At 37.7% G+C, this 19,288-nt stretch overlaps 1 protein-coding gene across 1 annotated transcript in view; it reads left to right on the top strand.

Moving 5' to 3' along the window:
- FER1L6 (fer-1 like family member 6) overlaps nt 1-19,288 on the top strand; it is a 222,837-nt gene that overhangs the window by 165,523 nt on the left and 38,026 nt on the right. Inside the window, exons 33-37 of the mRNA XM_072606566.1 lie at nt 5,572-5,742; nt 8,963-9,123; nt 12,232-12,374; nt 14,120-14,202; nt 18,545-18,643. Of these exons, the coding sequence (XP_072462667.1) occupies nt 5,572-5,742; nt 8,963-9,123; nt 12,232-12,374; nt 14,120-14,202; nt 18,545-18,643 (657 nt within the window). The remainder of the gene's footprint in view (nt 1-5,571; nt 5,743-8,962; nt 9,124-12,231; nt 12,375-14,119; nt 14,203-18,544; nt 18,644-19,288) is intronic.

Here is a 19,288-nt window from a genome sequence, read left to right as displayed (position 1 = left end):
AGTCATCAGAGGGCTTTGATATGCCATTGTGGAAAGACTACATCTTCATCAGTGAAATCATGGGTCATTGAATAAGTAAATAGAGATGTACTTTGGATGTCTTGAGTGCCTTTTCTTCCATAACTAAAAATGCTGACTGCTCTCTCTGTGTTGTCAGCTCTTATTTAAATTCCTTTCCTTGTTGGTGAGAGGCCTGGGCTTTCTGACACTTGATCTCCTATCAGGTCCTCATATTATATAACTCCAGAGAAAATGAAGCGATAAATGATCTGGCCTGTTCAGATTAATGAGAATGATTAAAAGTACAGTGGGTACTATGTCAGGGAAACTTTCCATGGTTCCTCTGTATCAAGGATTGACCTTTATCATTACTTAACATTGATGTAATGATCACTTAATATTTTCCAAGTGCTCTGCAGTCACTTTTTATTAGCTCTTCCCTACCACAGCCCATGAATTAGGTCAGCTTTATTTTTCCCATTTTACAATATGGAAACAAGCAGAATGAAATGTAGTAGCCTTTTCTATGTCATGAAGTACATCAGTAGTAAAGATGGGATGTGATTCCAGGGACCATCTTTATTAATACTTAAGTATTTATAATCTCTGTGTAGCAAAGGTTCTGTGGTTGATTCTGACATTGATCTTACTTGATAGGGTGGAGCAAGCCAACATCAGCACACATTCTACCATTGATGTTTTTGTCTTTATGGGAGCATTAGAACCATCTCATTCCAAAGTTAAAAGGCCTAATCTTTCCTCCATGTGATAGCCCTTCAAATACTTAATAGATGTCTTAAAATATTTGAAGGGCCCTCATACTGATGAGGGCACAGTCCATTTGGTTCTAGAGGACAGTGCAGAAGGAATAATGGTTGTTACAAAGGCTAATAATGTAAACTTGATAGCAAGAAAAACTTACCAATAATTACAGGTGTCCAAAAGTACAATGTCTTTCCTAGAGTGGTTCCTTTTCTTTGCAGGTTTTCTTTTTTCTTTCCTTTTTTGTATCTTTTAAATTTTATTTTTAATTTATGAAATAAAACAAGTATTTCTATTACACAGTACAATTAAAAAAATGATTGTATATGAAACTTCAAATGCACTATGTACAACTTGCTATTCCTTCCAAATATATAACAAAATTATTATGTAAATTTCTTTTTTTCTTCCCTTCCTTCACTCTCAAGATGACTACCAGTAGATACAAATATATATACATATAGATGTAAAATATATATATATGTTTGTGTGTATATATATGTATGCATGTAAAATTGTTCTATGTATACTTCTATTTATCAGTTCTTTCTCTGGATGAAGATAGCATCTTCTTTCATATGTCTTCTGTAACTGAGTATTTGTAATAGACAAAATAACTTACTCAAAGTCATTCTTAAAACAATATTGTTGTTATTGTGTACAATATTCTCTTGGTCCTCCTCATCTCGCTCTTCATTATTTCATGCAAGTCTTTCCATGCTTTCCCAAGATCGTTGAGCTCATCATTTCTTACGGCACTGTAGTATTCCACAATAGTATTCTTTGGAGATTTTCAAGCAGAAGCTGGATGACTTCTTGCTTTCTTGTACCCTTGGATTAGATGACGACTGAGGTCCCCTTTTCAACTTTCAAATTCTGTGATTCATCAGATAATGTCAGTCAGGCCTACCTACCTACCAAACCCTTCTACTGGTTGTTGGTGACTATTTTTATAGATTCTAACCAATTCTTATGGCAGAAATTTCTATAGTCTTATTATAGTAAATAGGGACTACCATATCCCTGCTACTCATAGAGAAGAGGGAAGTGAAATCCCTTCATTCTCCTCAGATTTCCTCTTTACTGTTCCATGAAATTGACTTATGCATCACTAAATTATCACTAGGATGCTGCATAAGAATTTAGAGATCCTTCATATTACATGTATAGAGCTATAGAATCTCACATTGGAAAGGACTTTAAAGATCATTTTAGTTCAAAATCCCTCTTTTTAGATGAAGGAACCAAGAAACAAAGAATGGAAACAACTTGACTGAGGTTACAAAGGGAATTGGGAGCAGAGCTGCAATTCAACGTAGGCCTTCTCTTCCTCTTCAGTGCCTCTTTTATTTTACTATATTGTCAAGTAAACTAGAGATTGATAGAATTTCAGAGTTAGAAAAGACCTCAAAGGTCATCTAGTCTGACCCCAACCTGAACACTGAATCTACTCTAAAATATCCCCAATCAATAGTCATCTGGCCTCTTTCTGTCAGCCTGCAATGGTGGGGAATTTACTATCTCCCAGGAAAGTTTATTCCATTTTTTAAAAATAAGATCCAATTGATACAAAGTACCTTTTATATGAAACTAAGATCTATCTGCCTATAACTTCCATATCCGAACATTACATTAATGTTGTAGTTTTAAAGGAACATTATAATTCCTGCAACTGCTGTTGTTCTTGGAGATGAGTTCTAAGAGGCATAATTTAGCCACATAAGCCAATGTTAGCTATACTTACCCTGAGTGGTTGAAGGCTCCTTTCAAATAGTTCTTTAGGGGTAACACTCCTTTTGGATTTCAGAATGGGCCAGATAGTGTTCACACCAGATGTTGCCAAAAGGTAGAGACCCAGAACTACATACCACCTAACTAATACAATCCACCTAAAAGTGAGCACTTAACTGTGGCTCTCACAAACATGTATGCTGTATTTTGTTCAATCATTTTTCAATTGTGTCTGACTCTTTGAGACCACATCTGGGGTTTTCTTGGCAAAGATCCTGGAGTGGTTTGCCCATTTGCTTCTCCAAATCATTTGACAGATGAAGAAACTGAGGCAAATTGAGTTAAATGGTTTGCCCAAGGTCACATATCTAGTAAGTGTCTGAGACCAGATTTGAATTCAGGAAGATGAGTCTTCTTAGTTGCAGGTTTGGTATTCTATCCACTGTGTCACCTAGCTGCCTTGAATGTTAGGAACATTTATTCAATTGAATTGAGTTGAATTTATTTGAATTGATTGCAGAGGTCATATTTTATTCTTCAAAGTCACGAAGTTAGGATTGTAAAGCAAATTAGAAATAATATAGTCCAAATTCCTGTTTTATAGAGGAAATACCTGAGAGACATAGAGGCAAAGGGAGTTGTTCAAAGGTCACAAAGGTTGTAATTAACAGAGTCAGATCCTCTTATTCTTAATTCAGGGCTCTTTCTACTGTACCATTCTTCGCCCTTGCAGGGTCTTGCACATAGTACTCAAAAAAGATTTGTTGAATACATAAATGAATGAATGAATGAATGAGGAAGTGAATGATTGAATGAATCAATGAATATTATTATGAGGCAAAGAAATCGAGATGTGAGAGCAGGTAGGCAGAAGCTGCTACCAATACCTTTAAGGGGAGCATCAATCTCTCTTCCACTCTGACAGTGCCTATAATCAGTATTTTAAAGGAGCAGGAGTCCTAAGGGATTCCATTACTATGGACCTTGTGCTATACCTATATAGTACATATGAGAAGTCTGGCTACCTGAGTAGCTTTCTCTGTGTCTTTATTTTTCCATATACTTTGTACATTCTCTGAAGAACTCATGCAATAGGGTGTGCTATAAGTTGCTTCAGTCCTTAAGTACAGAATAAACTGAAGAGTTATGCAGCAATAACTCTTTGTCACAAGGTCACCTACAACTGCATCCTTGACAATGTCTTCTGAGTCTTTCCCTATTCTTCTTAGCATTCCCACTGTCATAAGATTCCTTTACCAGGTGGTTTAGGACCTTTACCATGATGGTGATAGTGGTGGAAATCATGATGATAAGTTCTAAATTCTATGGGAGTCTTACCTGTGGAATAGCTAGAGAGTGTTACTTCTAACTGCCCTATTTTGGGAGCCCTAAATGCTACATCCAGAAGGGAGACAATAGCCTGATGATTGGACAGAAAGAAAAATTAAGTTTTTCCCTCAGCAATATCCTGACCTGCTAGAGTCACCTCAAGTCAGATATAATCACTGAAACTGTCCCATCTCTCTGCTTCATCATCTATACAGGAAGCATAATGGCCTCTTGGGGATGATGTGATTCTAAATCCCTTTCCAAGTGGAAATTGCTATGTTAGAACTAAGCAGGTCTGACAGTATATGTGGCAGTCTGGTCAAGCCACACAGCATGCTGAGGAAGCAGCCAGATTATCTAGAAACATTTCTGTTACATTAGAAAATATTATATGCATGCATCTTGACAGTAGAAAAACACTAGAATAAGAATCTAGAGCCCTGGCTTCTGGTTTAAGCTCTGCATCAAATGTGGGACTCTGGGCAAACTACTTCACCAGTCCAGATCTGTTTGCTGCCCTGGAAATGATCTCAGAGGTCCCCTATAGCCTTAAAGCTCTTTTACTTTATTTTTTTATTTTTTTCTCCTTATGTTCAATTTTGTTAAACAGCAATATTAGTTTACATTTTCTGAATACACAACATCAAAGAACAGCAAGATAATATCCCACTGACTAAGGAAGACTATGCATGTATTTAAAATTAGCATTCAATAATTTATTTAGAAAAAAATGGAAATGATTTGAATCTAAAAAAATAAATCAAGATTTTTTTTTCAAAATATAAGCTATGTCTTCTTCTTCTTCTTCTCCTTCTTCTTCTTCTTCTTCTTCTTCTTCTTCTTCTTCTTCCTCTCTCTCTCTCTCTCTCTCTCTCTCTCTCTCTCTCTCTCTCTCTCTCTCTCTCTCTCTCTCTCTCTCTTTCATTCTGGGCTTGTGATTCTTTCGGTATAGGTAACTCCTGGATAGGCAACTCCCTCTACAAAGCAGATTGGTGACTCTTCTGTTCCTTTGCTTTGAGAATTGCCTGAGGCCCTGAGAAGTTAGATGACTTACTCAGGGTCCTACACTCAATATGTGTCAAAGTCAGAACTCAAACCTAAATAATTTTGATTCAAAGGCCCGCTTTCAGTTCACTACTGCGCATTGTCTCTTGCCTGATTCAATTCATAGCTATCTTCAAATGATAATAATAATAATAACTAATATTTATAAAGTGCTTACTCTGTACTAGGCACCTAGTTAAATGCTTTGTAATTATTTTATTTTATCTTTAAAACAGTTCTGGGAGATAGGCATTATTATTAAACTCATTTTGTAGATGAGGAAACTAAGGCAGACAAAGGTTAAGTGACTTGCCCAGCGTCATAGAACTAGTCATTCTTTAAGGCCAGATTTGAACTCATTCTAGACACAGTGTTATATTCATTGTATCTCCCACCTGGCTGCGCCCATTGATACAAATAGCTAAGTGAAGAAGTGATTTTAACATGATGTAATAAAGTTAATACTGGAACCAAGAGGCAGGAGACCTGGATTCAAATCACAGTTCTAACATCGGCTAGTTGTGTGATCTGAGCAAGTCACTTAAATTCTCTGAACCTGTTTTCAAATCTATGAAATAAGTATGATATACTACATATCTGACAAGAATATTTAAAGGAAGTGCTTTTTCAACCTATATAAATGTGAGTTTGTAACCAACCATCAATCTCATCTGAGTCATGAAATCTTCTCTACTTGGGCCGTAGATCATTTGAGATTCAGGCTACATTTCCTAAAGAGACTCTGCTCACAGTCCGCATATATGACCATGACATGATTGGGTCAGATGACCTCATTGGAGAGACCAAAATTGACCTGGAGAACCGCTTCTACAGTAAACATCGAGCAATCTGTGGCTTACAGAGCCAGTATGAGATGTAAGTATTTTTCCCCATTCCATCTTCCCTATCCCCCCTGCCAACAACACACACTTTAGGTCTTTTGTACTTACATGCCTCACAGTCTTTGATGCTCTGGGTTTGGCTGATGAAATGATTCAACTTTTGGAAAAGTTCAGCTAAATAAGGAGCTATGATATTGACTTTTCAAATAGAAATTGAATCAGTAGTGTTGAATCAATGAATTCTAGTTGCTTAAAATTGAATGAAAATTGTGGTTTGGGGTGGGAATGGTAGGCAGCTTTGTTTCAGCACCACGGACAGGGCCTTCAAAACCCTCTGCAGATAGGCTACTTTTGTCCTATTAGGTAAGCTTCCCCTTAGTAAGCTAATGGCTGGTAGTCAGCAACAATAATGGTGATGGTTGTGCTAGGAACCCTTCTGGCTTTATGTGGACAAAGAATGAAGAGTGAGAGACTTGTTGTTTAGGAGGAATATCTATCCATATCTCCTCACTTTTCTTTTCTTTCAGCTCCTCCAACCTACCTAGAGTTTCATATACTATGCAGTTGCTCTAGCAGCAAGTGAACTAGGCTAGTTCCTTTTAAAAGCAGGAATCTCAACTGGTTTAGGTAGAAGGAGGCTTAGCTTCAGGGGCATAAAGGTTGGAACTTTACCTTAGTTTTTGCTACTTCTGTGAAGAATGTTTTCCTGTTCAGATGATTATTTGCTGAGGTGACTATGGAAGTACAATTTTATATCCTTTTACATTTGAAACTGTTATTCTTAATCTGGTAAAGTTGGTCCTAACTGTGGGATTTTTTTCCTTCACAAGTGCTCATTTCATTTTAAGCCTTGAAGCTTCTTTTGCCTTCACTTATAATATGATTATTCAATGATAAATACCAGGTCTTCCACTTTGCTTGGGTTAATCACCTTTCTAGCCCCTTCTCACTGCTACTAACAAGTACAATACCAGGTCTGTAAACAAACAGACAGAACACACTCACTGATACACTAAAAATATCTAAAATATTTGTTGTCTAAAATATCATGAAATTCCCTCCCTAGATATCAAAGCTCCACAGTCAAATTTTTGGATAAATATCTGATCTTCCCATCTTTCTACTCTCTTACTCTGGAAAGCTAGTCATTCCAGGCAGATACCAAAGAGCCAAAAAAAATTATCCTAAGTTTCATTCGTGATTTATAAGAATTTGCAAGAAATTTAGAGTCCTACTTAAGGAATCATAACCAATTATTCTTCACTTCCATGGGAGGAACAAGGTGGGGAAAGCATATGTGACAAAACAGAAATGTGGGCTTACATGTGATGATGATAATATAAATAAAACTCAACCAATATATGTCAAGAAAGAAGTACTGAATAGATGTTTTAACATGTGGATGTGTTTACAGAAAGAGGTGGTGGAGTGTGATACCTATTCAAGATAAGGTCTTTGCTACCAGAAACTACAGGAAGTTAATCATTAATGAAGTCAGACTATTAATCAATGTAGATTATGAAAAAGCAACATATTCCTAAAGATTTGATAATCTAACAAACACCCAGCCAAAATTGTACGTCAGAAAATCACTATCTTTTTTTTAGTTAAAACTAGGAGACATCTAGTTTCTCTATTACTACACAAAGAGATCTCAAAAGATCCTTGAAAATTCAATATACAAACCAGATCACAGAAAGAACTGCTGCCCAGAATAGGCTTGACCTTTAAGAACATTTTTAATAGTTATCACTATGCCAAATGCTTCTAATGTTCAAGGCACATGAAATGAGAAAGTTTTCAAAATATAGAAACCTAGTGGAAAAAAATATGAGATCATAATCCAATCCCCTAATTTTCCAGATGATGAAAATAGACCTAAGGAGGCTAATACCCAAGGTGACACAAATCATAAGTGACAAGGGTGGGGTTGAAACCTGAGCTGTCTGACTCCAAAGTCTAGTACTTTTCTCACTGTTCCATGCAAATACAAACCACATGGGAACAAGATAAGGTAAATATCATCCTTATTGCTCTGTCTGCTATTAGAGTTGGCCCAAAGATGCTTTCATTGAGCTAACAGAAGATAAGCTTACATTATACTGGATTGATTCAGTTATAAAGTCAGTTATTTTTTCCACTTGGGCAAAAATCTGCACAAAAGTCAATATTAAAGAATAATATTGGGGCAGTGACTTGTATCTGGACTATTTCTTGCCACCAGAAAGCTCAGAACAAGATGATGATGATAATAACAGATAACATATATATATATATATAAAGTGCTCTGTAATCCTTAGAATTCTATATAAATGTCAGCTCTTATTTTTATGAAATGTTAAGATCAAGGTAAACTGTGAAATTGTTCTGCATTTCCTAACAGAGTTGTTAAGTATCAGAATGGCTTGACCAGGGAGTTGATAAATTTCCACTTCTCTAAAGTTTTGTTAAAACAAGATAAATTCTGATTTGATTGGGATTACTTAACCATAATCATGCTTGAAGTTTGGAGTGGGGTAAGGATGGCTTGAAAGAGCTTTCAAGGATCTTTGTATCTTTGTCCCAGAGTAGAAAAACTACTGTGCTTCTTTTAAAACTATATTATATTCTATTTAATTTTTTCCTTTTAACTTAAGTTCTGATGTAGCTTGGGGTATTTTTTTAGCTATAGTGATATGATGAAGCAAAGGTATCTGATCTCTGCTCTGAACACCATTTTCTATTTAAAAAAAAATCTAATTGTTAGTTGGCTGTTGCATGCAAGCTAATCCACTAATGTCCAGCAATGATGGGAAAGGATTTATGAGACTTAAAAGCTAGCTGCCAGGGAAGCCATTACTTAAAAATGAACCTGATCGAGTCTTTAATTCAAACCATTGGCAACATTTTGCCACTCTCTATTGGACTGTGAGAAAAAAATAATACAATGAAAAGGGCTAATGGATATTTTCCCCTGAGCAGCATGCAGCTAAAAGGCTATCCTGGAAGGAAAAAAAGTTAAATCAGAAAACATCTGTATTGACTTTGACACTAAGTTGATGCAATGCCCCAAGTCAAGCCAGAATCATGTATACACACGAACAAAAGGTTTTTTATGTTATACCATCAAGGGAAAACACAACATCATGCAAACTGAAACCTGTAAAGATGGCAAATAGCACAGACTCTATGAATAACTGCAGTAGCTCCAATTGGTCATAACTAACTGGGATGCTTGGTCTCACTCTTCATTTTCCTTTTGCTCTCACTTGCAGTGAAGGTTATAATGCCTGGAGAGACACATCCAAACCCACTGAAATACTCACTAAGCTCTGCAAAGATAACAAGCTGATTGGGCCTTACTTTCGACCTGGGGAGATCCAGGTTGGAAACCAGGTCTTCTCTGGGAAAACGGTGTTCACTGAGGAGGGCACTGGTAACTATTTTACAATGTGTTCTACTTATGTTATTTATTCTTCATTTGAATAACTTAGGGAAATTCAAGACTGGGGGGAAATGGTACCATTTTAACACCATGGATGGGACTGTAAAGTAGAAATTGTTGGAAATGTCCATGAGTCCAGTGCCTTGTATACTTCCTAGCTTACAGCACATGCTTTATCAATGCCTGTTGAATCCTCACATATTGGTGGAGTATCAAGTTAGGGACTTGAAGGCAGTTAGGTGGAATAATGGATAGAGTGCTGGATTTGGAGTCAGGAAGACCCAGGCTTGAATCCTGCCTCGTGTGACCCTAGGCAAATTGCACAATCTCTCTCAGCCTCAGTTTTCTCATATGTAAAATGAGAATAATAGTACCACCTGCTTCAAAGGGTTGTGGTGAAGACCAAATAAGCTAACATGTGTAAGGCACTCTGCAAACCTTAAAGATATATACTTGGTTGTTGAGTCATTTTGAGTCTGACTCTACATGATCCTACTCACAGTTCTCTTGGCAAAGATACTAGAGTGGTTTGCTATTTCTCTTCTCTTACTGATGAGGAACTGAGGCAAACAGGGTTAAATGACTTACCCAGGGTGACACAATAAGTGTCTGAGGCTAAATTTGAACTTAGGTCCTCCTGACTCCAGGGTTGGAGATCTATCCATTGCTCCACCTGGCTACCCTAAAGATATATACAGATGCTAGCAGTTATTATGTGGTGGCTGATTCCAAGGGCTTATAGGAGTATTCTTTGCTCCAGAATACGTCTTCCCCGCGTACTTACTGATATTTGGGATTCTTTTCACTTTCACTGGAGGAAAAGTCTATAATTACTTAATTCAAGAGATGTTTTAAGACATAAATATCCCCACCCTTAAATTCCCAGTGACTTAAACTAGTGACATTTTACTGAGGTATAAATGATAATTAATAGGACCTTCTCCTAACAATTCCCTGCTATGACTCATCTTCTATTGAGGTGACCTTGGGGTGATAGAAGCTAAGACAGAGAGCATAATTCTACGAAGTTGATAGGCAGGCCCTACTAAGCTAGAAAGTCTTTGAGTACAGAACCAGAGGTGGGCCACATGTCTGCTGTCTAAGGATCAGCCCAGCTAAGTCTGGAGATTCATTAATAGCTTAGGGGCACAATGGAATGAATTTTTTGAGCACAATCAGAATCGTAACTAGACATTTTTATATATGAGGCAGGCGGGGGATGGAGATGAATTCACCTAGGGTGTTGTTGTTCCAGAAAGGAAAGCAGTCTCCAACACACCATGATGCAGCAGCTTTGGAGATTGTTTAAGAAAAAAAAGGCATGGGACCAGATTAAGGGAAAATTTACCTGAAGTAGGATAACAGCAAGGGTAGAGGAGGAATTTTAATTTTTAGCTAATCATTTTTGATCAGTAGGCACCAAGGTTATTTGTTCCCAAGGGTTGCTAGCACCTTCTTAATTTTAATACCCCATGGGCAAAGCCTCAGTTACCCTACCCTATTTAAAACTCTGGTCATAGCAACTCTCAAAAGACTGCTAAATTTAAGCAAAGAGGGGCAGGGATATAGGTTGTGATTTGCATCTGTTGAGGCAGTAATCACAGCAGAGAAATCATAGATCTTGGAAATATTAATTGCTAGGCCCTTTTCCTGCAATCAGGCTTAGTTAGGAAAGAGCCCTGAGAATCTGAATGGTGAAGGGAAGAGAGGGCACTATGAAAGTGGAGGGTGGGGGGAGGTACACTCCTGCCACAACTTCCTGATACAAAGAACTAACTGACTCAGGAGCTGAGTCTCCTGTGCTTCTGGGTTCTACTTTCATTTGAGTTCCCATAAGATCCAGAGTCAGATATACTAGGTACAGCTCTGGATGTCCTGTTCTCCTCTATCACCTGGGATTGATGTTTTCAGCACTCCCCACTTATTTGAGATCCCACAGAGAACCCTACTTTCTCCTTAGCTCTCAAACATCTGAATGGCTTTGTTCAAAATCACTTAAGGTTGTCAATAATCCCTGTCAGTCTAGTCCTGCCTAAGATAAAGACCATGGTTCTGGTCATTCTTGGTCATGTCAACCTTCAGTCCTAAAGCACTTACAGAACTGAGCCAAGCTCTTTTCTACTCTTCTTCTTTTCCGATCCCCACTTTTTCCTTTTTATCTTCTACTCTCAATTCAGTAGGCCTCCTATGGGCCCAATACTATGCTTGGTGTTGGGGATACAGGACAAAAACAAAACAATCCCTACCCTCAAGGAGCTTGTATTCTTTTCAGGAGAAGCTGCATATTACATTTTAAAAATTAAATACCAAATATATCCAACATAATTTCAAGGGCTGATCTTTTATTAAGGAGAGCTTGTTAACAGTAGAATGGAGTTACAGAAGGGTAGAACAAGGTGAAAGAGGTTCATGGGAAGGATAGACATGATGTGGATGGACAAAAGGGAATGAGGAGTGGAGACTAGGCAAAGGAGCTTTGGCATAGACCCCAAGGGTCTATTATATAATGCACCAAGGCATTATATTGCCTTTATATTATTATTATTATATTATATAATATATTATACTATAATATAATTAATAATATTATTATAATATTATTATATTAGATTGTCATACCTTTCAGAGTAGCAGTGTTTGCATCAATTTGATTCTTTCTCTGAACAAAAGAGAGAAGGGAGAAGGGCTATATGTACTGCTGGACAAATGATAAATCCCTGTCCAGTCTGATGATCAAAGAAGGGATTGCTACAGTTCCCAGGGCCTGACAGATTATGTATGGCCACCCTCTAATTATTAGCAAGGTCAGTTCTACCCTAGAGCTCACTGTAGTATTAAGAAGTTTATCTTGTACAGGGAAATTGGTTCTGAACTTTTGATTTAGGGGAGGGTCACTCTTCTCCCATTTTCCTTCTCTTTCTCCCTTCCTTTTACCTCCCTTCCCTTAACTTCCCCTCTTGCTCTCCCAAACTCATTGTATTTAATCTTTAAATTTAAACTATTATTTGAAATTATCTTTAAACATCCACAACAGTTCTTTCAGTGTCCCTGCGTAAGTACATACTAACCTCAAGGTCTTTTCTCTTTGTTTCCATCTAGATGAGACGGTTGAATCTTACGAGCACTTGGCACTAAAAGTTTTACATTCCTGGGATGAAATCCCGGAGGTTGGATGTAAACTTGTTCCAGAGCACATAGAAACTCGACCTCTATATCACAAGGATAAACCAGGAATGGAGCAGGTAGGGAAGTGACTATGTCTGTTCTCAGGAAATATAGTTTGTTGGTTGAAATTTTCCTTTAAAACTTGTCATTCTTTCCCCTTGAGTCACCTTTGGACTGCGTGTTTTATTCTCTTTTATGTTATGAATGGTTACACTCTTTGGGAATAAGCTTGACTCTGCATAAATTTAAATAATAGCCTGATCTACTAATGACCCAGTCCCAAAACATTCAGTATGATGACCCAGATGCTTTGCCTAGAATTGCTCCAGAGTATTCATTTTTTTAAAATTTGGAGGCAATCAAGGTTAAATGACTTGCCTAGGGTCACACAGCTAGTAATTGTCTGAGGACCCACTAGCCAAGAATAGTTCTTACATTTCAAAATACAACTTTGTTTAAAAGTAGTATGAGTTACATAAAAAGTTATTTGTCGTTTATATAACATTTTTCTTAGCTAATAGGCCATATAAAAACAGGATTTGGCCCCTGGGCCAAAGTTTGCCAACACCTGATCTGCAGCAAAAGATTGCTTAGAGCTTAAGGGTTCAAATAGTCCTTTTAAAAAAACTGCAATAACCCCCAGGTAAAAGCATTCCCAAAGCAGTTTTGAAGGCAGTTCAGAAATATAAAAGGTAAAAAACACCAGCCAGGAGGTTAAAAGGAGTCAGCCTGGATATTTCTTGGGGTCTCAAAGGCTCCCTGCCAAAAGTGTAAACACTAGTTAAATTTGCACAAAGACCTCACAGCTGGGTCCCAGATCAATCAACCTGGGGGAAATGTTAATATCAAATTGCCCCAGGTCTGTGTCACAACTTCTCTGCTCACAACAATGCCAGCTGCCGGAAGAAGTGGATGAGAGTGGAGTAACACAAGTCTCCCAAGTTCTATCAGTATCTTGGCACGCAGTAGTGTTTCTTCTCATCCCCTAAATCCTACCCATATGTCAAAGTCTACTTCAATCCCACCTCTTCCATGAAGCCTTCCCTGACTATCCTAGCCCTCATTGATCTCCATTTTCTATGACTTCCTAATCATCAATCACACACTGTTAGCACTTCTTTATTTACTGGTCTGTATTTTTCATTTATGTTTCATGTATATTAGTCTCACTTCCCCAAGTAAACAACAAGCTTCCTGAGGTGAGGGATCTTGTTTTGTGCTTTTTTATCCTTTTCAGTACCTTGTCTCCTTAAGTGAAGAGACTATTTAATTTTTATCTTTGTATCTCAACACTTAGCATGGTATTGGGTACATAGGAGAATATTGACTGATTTGTTGATTGATACCTGTCAAAGTGTTGAGTGGAGAAGCAGTAACTACTTTTTGATGGATGAATATACTACAGCAGCACAATGAAGGGTCTCCTCATGTTCTAAGAGTATAAATGTGTCCCTGAAGCTTTTGGATTATTCTGTAGAAGAAAACTGGATATTAGGGGAAACATGCCCACTGGAATATGGTAGACTCCCATTCTCATAAGATTTTTACCATATGAGATTCAACTGTTCTGTGGGTCATATTTTGTTCTCCCCAAATATCTCTATAGCAAAAGTCTAATATAAAACTATAGCTGTCCTCTAATATTGCTGTCATAAAGAAGTTTCACAGAATAATAAAATAATATAAGAAAAGGGCTATTTTTATTCACTCTCTAATTCCCACTGAAAATGAAAAAAAAGTTGGCTTATAAACATCTGAGATATATTACACATAATAATGGTAAGCCTCCAGATGGTAAACAGTCTGTTCTTCTTTCCAAAAGGGTCGCCTGCAAATGTGGGTAGACATGTTTCCCAAAGATATGCCTGGACCACCTGTTGACATCTCCCCAAGGAAGCCAAAAGGGTAATGCACTACAGATGCCTCTACTAGGAAGAGATCATGATGTCATCTTATGAACATCATGGGGTTAGATTGGGTGGATCAATGGGTTTCTATGAAATGACAATTAAACTTTGCTGACTAAAAGCTTTTGACCAAGGAAGATGAGATAATGGCCAATATCTATCAGTAAGAGCTTTTGATTTTTAGGTTCTCAACTGTATAATAAGGGGGCTGGTAGGAGGTAGTATGGTTTAGTGAAGTGGGCTCCAGATATGGAGAAAAGGGATGTGAATTCAAATTTTACCCATAATGCTCAGTACATATATGTCTTGGGTAAGTCACTTACGTTTCTGGTTCTCACTTGTTCAAATATAAAATGAGAGGATTGGAAGCCAAGATCTATTCCAGCTCTGGATCTATGATTCTATGATTAGATTATCTCTAAGGTCCCTCCCAATTATTCTATGCTTCCAAATTCCCTTCCAGCTTTAAGGTTCTATAGTTTTAGATCATGTTTTAGGACAGCAATTATAGGACTAAAGCTGCCATGATTTCAACTGCCCCCCTTTAACCTCATATTCCTAGAGAAAGTTTACATGCCCTTGACAGAATCTTATTTGATTTTGATCACTGCCATTGATGGGGACAGCACTTTGGAAGAATGACAGGTCCTGCCAACTGGTTCACTGTGAAGAGATGTCATTCTATTGACAGGTTCTACATCCCTACCTTGGGTAGCTAGCAATGGATAGAGCACCAGGTCTGAAATCAGGAAGACTTATCTTTGTGAGTTCAAATCTGGCCTTAGACACTTACCAGTTATGTGGCTCTGGGCAACCACTTAACCTTGTTTCCCTCAGTTTCCTCATCTATAAAATGAACAAGAGAAGGAAATGGCAAACCACTCCAGTATGTTTGCCAAGAAAACCCCAAATGGGGTCATGAAGAATTGGACATGACTGAAATGACTCAATAAAAAAATCCTTACCTTTAACACATGCGGTTGACTAGAAGGTAACAGTGAGAACTCAGTAGTGATGGCACAGAGTGAAGAAATTTGTGGCTTTGCTGTTAGCATAAACCAACATAGACTCGCTTAGCATACACTAGCTTGCCATTTAGTCTTCCAACTCAGAAAACCATAGCCCTTAACCAAAGTCCTTGATTATCTCACTCAGGTTTCCCAGTACTGTAGGTGCCCAAAAGTTACTTGAGTAGGATACAAACTCTTACAGGTCCTTCTAAGCTGGAAAGGCTATGCATACATTTACAGTGATGGATTGTATATCTGCAATCCAAAACCTAGTCCAACTGAATATATAGAAGTACAGCACCAGCATGTAGAGCACCAGTTGGTGATTTTAAAAAACTCATAATACATCATGAAACAACTTACTCAATCATACCATCTGTATGGGTAGAGGATTGCTTTGTTCTTTCCTTACCAAATTCTAGATCTTTGAAGTTTTATATGTATAAGTGGGTCCCATTCAAGTGTATTTGGGAGGGTGGTTGTTGTTCAATCATTTCAGTCAGGTCTGATTCTTTGTGACCCCGTTTAGGTTTTTCTCAGCAAAGATACTGGAGTGCTTTGCCATTACTTCCTCCATCTAACTTTACAAATGAGGAAGCTGAGGGAAACAGGGTGAAGTGACTTGCCCAGGGTTATATAGCTAGTAAATGTCCGAGACCAGATTTGAAGTCAGATCTTCCTGACTCCATGCCTGGTGATCTATCTATTGAGTCACCTAGCTTCTATTCCAGAGGTACCAAGGGCTTATTTTCCCCTTCTAATCTGAAGGTATAGGGCAGCCAACATCAGCTTCCTTATCAGGAAATCATTTCAGACTGTGTCCAGCTGCTTCTGATTTTCACCTAGTAACCTCATCATAGAGGGGCTATGAGGTAAATTGGAGAAAATGCCAGACTCAGTGACAGGATGACCTGGGTTCAAATCCCATCTCTGACACACAGTGACTATGGGACCTTGAGCAAGTTGCTTAACTTCTCAGTGCACCAGGCAAATCTCTAAGCATATAAACTACAAAGAAGGTACTAATCTTCACTGGTAAAGGGACTTCCTCACCAGGTGCTTCCTCCACTAGGTAGCGCGGTGGATAGAGTGGCTGCAAGACTCATCTTCCTGAGTTCAAAACTAGCTGTGTAACCCTAAAGTCACTTAACCCTGTTTGCCTCACTTCCTCATCTGAAAAATGAGCTGGAGAAAGAAATAGCAAATCTCTCCAGTATCTTTGCCAAGAAAACCACAAATGAGGACATAGAGTTGTACAGGACTGAAAGTGACTGAAAAAGTAAATTTTAAATAGTAGAGTGGTAAGGCTAATTGGGATCTTAGCAATTATTTTGTTCAGGGGTCCTTAACATGGGGTCCATAGATATATTTTAATGGATCCATGACTTTGGACTAGAAAAATAATTGCATTTTCATTTTTACTAACTTTTGGGTTTTTTAAATTATGCATATTTTACTTTATGAATTTAAAAAACATTATTCTGAGGAGTCCATGGGCTTTACCAAACTGCCAAAGGAGTTGATGACACACATAAAGGCTAATAACTCCTGTTTCTTGTTCTACCCTTCCCATTTTACAGATGAAAAAGAAAGATCAGAAAAAATATAGTGGCTTTATTTCAAGTCCCACAGATGGTCTATGGTGATCACAGGGAGGCTGCTATGAATTTAGATTATAAAGTGAGCAGTATCTAGTTGTTTAGAGTTTAAAAAGAACTGAGGGATCACCTACTACAATTTCCTGATTTCACATATGAGGAAACATGCTGAGAGGTTATGTCATTTGCCCAGATTCCTACAAATATTAATTAGCTAAGCTAGGATTCAAATACACATGTTCTGACTTCAAATACACTGTCTTTTCCACCAGACTATGCTGACATTTTGTGGTGATGGCAATGTGGTGGCCATAATGGTAGTAAATAGCAGCCAAGTCCTCATTCAGAATCTCCCTCCTTCTCATAGTAATGGTGGGTGGGGCAGGAATACTGGAATGCTGTGGCTCCCTGAACCAAAGTAGAGCAGGTATTGATGGCAGCTTTCAGGTACAGAGGACCTCTATTGGAAAATATCAAGCAATAGATATGCAAGGGCACTGATAAGGATATGGTTGCCATTTATGTCCATGAATATTTTAAAATAACAAAAATAAGACCAAAAACAATAACAAAGTGAATTAGATTTGGATTCAAGAGGTATGAATTCGAGTTCTGGCTCTGCCACTATCTTCCTGTGAAATGTTGGACAAAACATTACCTTTTTGTCCCTCATCTAAAAAATGAGAAAGTTAGATTCGATGTTAACATCCCTTCCATCCCCAAATCCTACAATTCCTAATCAGTCTAATAATGATATGGCTTTCATAATTATAATTTGGTTTATTAGAAGAATTATATTTTAGTACAAAATGCCATGCTATATTAATTAAAACATTATGTTATAGTAATCATAACTGTACATGATACCATTTATTAGTGGCACATTGGATAAAACACTGGGCCTGGAGTTCAGAAGACCTGGGTTAAAATCCAGCCTTATATACTTACCAACTGACCCTGGGCAAGTCACTTAACCCTGTTTGCCTCAGTTTCCTCTTTTGTAAAATGAGCTGGAGAAGAAAATGACGAACCACTCCAGTATCTTGGCCAAGAAACCCCCAAAGTGGTCATGGACGCTACTGAAAATGATGAAGCAACAAAGATTATTGTTAGAAGTATTATGTTTTATTGATAACGTTTTATCAGGTCTTATGATTACACCGGTGATTCATTTATTGATAATAAATGGTTTAGGAGACCATCTCCAGTTGTTTTGATCTAAATCTTGTGACTGGAGCCAGATGGCTCTGGTGGAGAAAGTGAGGCAGGTGACTTTGCACTGCCCTCCCTCACTTAATCCAATTCATTTGCAAGTCACTGGCATCACTATCCTGATGTCATGGTCCTCTTTGAGAAAGGACAAGCAATAGCAACAATAAAAATAATTTATTAAGGGGGTCCAGGCTCATTGTTCATCAATGTGAGAAACTCCTGGTTTGAAAACTACTACCAAAAAAATTGACAATTCACCTGTAATTGATAGTGTCAGAGAGTTACCTCGGCCAGAGTTGTGAGGATCAAATAAGACAACTTACCTAATGGAAGCTCTATAGGACTGCTAGCTATTGCACATGGGAATACCAGGCTTGAGTGACTCATTGGTGTTCTCTCAATGAATATGTAGAAGAGTTTGGACATGAACCTAGATCCTCCAATTTCAGATCTAGTACTTTCCATCCTATGCCGTAAAGTTTCTTTTCCACAATATAATGTTGACTTCTTCCTGTTTCAGTTATGAACTAAGAGTAATAATCTGGAATACAGAAGATGTCATTTTGGAGGATGAGAATATCTTCACAGGACAAAAATCAAGTGATATTTATGTTAAGGGGTAAGTTCGTTTAAGCACATGACTACTCTTCTTTTTTTGGTTTGGTTTGGTTTGGTTTTGTTCTAAGGCAGTTACGACCTCATAGGAAACACTCACTTTAAAGACTTGACAGTACTCTACTTCTTGATAAGTTTCAATGAAATGCTTATCTTTTCCTCCAGGTAAAAATGTCCGGGGGAAAATCACTCCCAGCTATGTTAATATAAAGGTGTATAACGATGCTTGAGGGCAGCTAGTTGATAAAGCATTAGACCTGGAGTTAGGAAGACCTGAGTTCAAATTTAGCCTTAGACACTTCTTAGCTAAGTCACTTAACCTCATTTCCCTTAGTTTCCTCATCTGTACAATGAGCTGGAAGAGGAAATGGCAAACCACTCCAGTATGTTTACCAAAAAAACCCCAAATAGGGTCACAAAGAGTTAGACGTGATTGAAAATGACTGAACACCAACAAAGTAATACTTAGAATCTACATTCAAATTTCCCGAGCTTCCTGAACCTGTTGAAATTATAAAGATGCAGTCCTGTGTTTGATAAAGAAATGTTGTATCTTATAATAAGTAATAATACTCAAATTAAAACCAGACCTCTTCCTTCTCTTTATTGTTATGTTATACACTATGCTGAGATTATGGGGACTAAATTG

Source organism: Notamacropus eugenii, chromosome 4, assembly GCF_028372415.1.
Source record: "Notamacropus eugenii isolate mMacEug1 chromosome 4, mMacEug1.pri_v2, whole genome shotgun sequence".
Taxonomy (NCBI): Eukaryota; Metazoa; Chordata; class Mammalia; order Diprotodontia; family Macropodidae; genus Notamacropus; species Notamacropus eugenii.
This window is presented reverse-complemented; position numbering and strand designations above follow the sequence as displayed.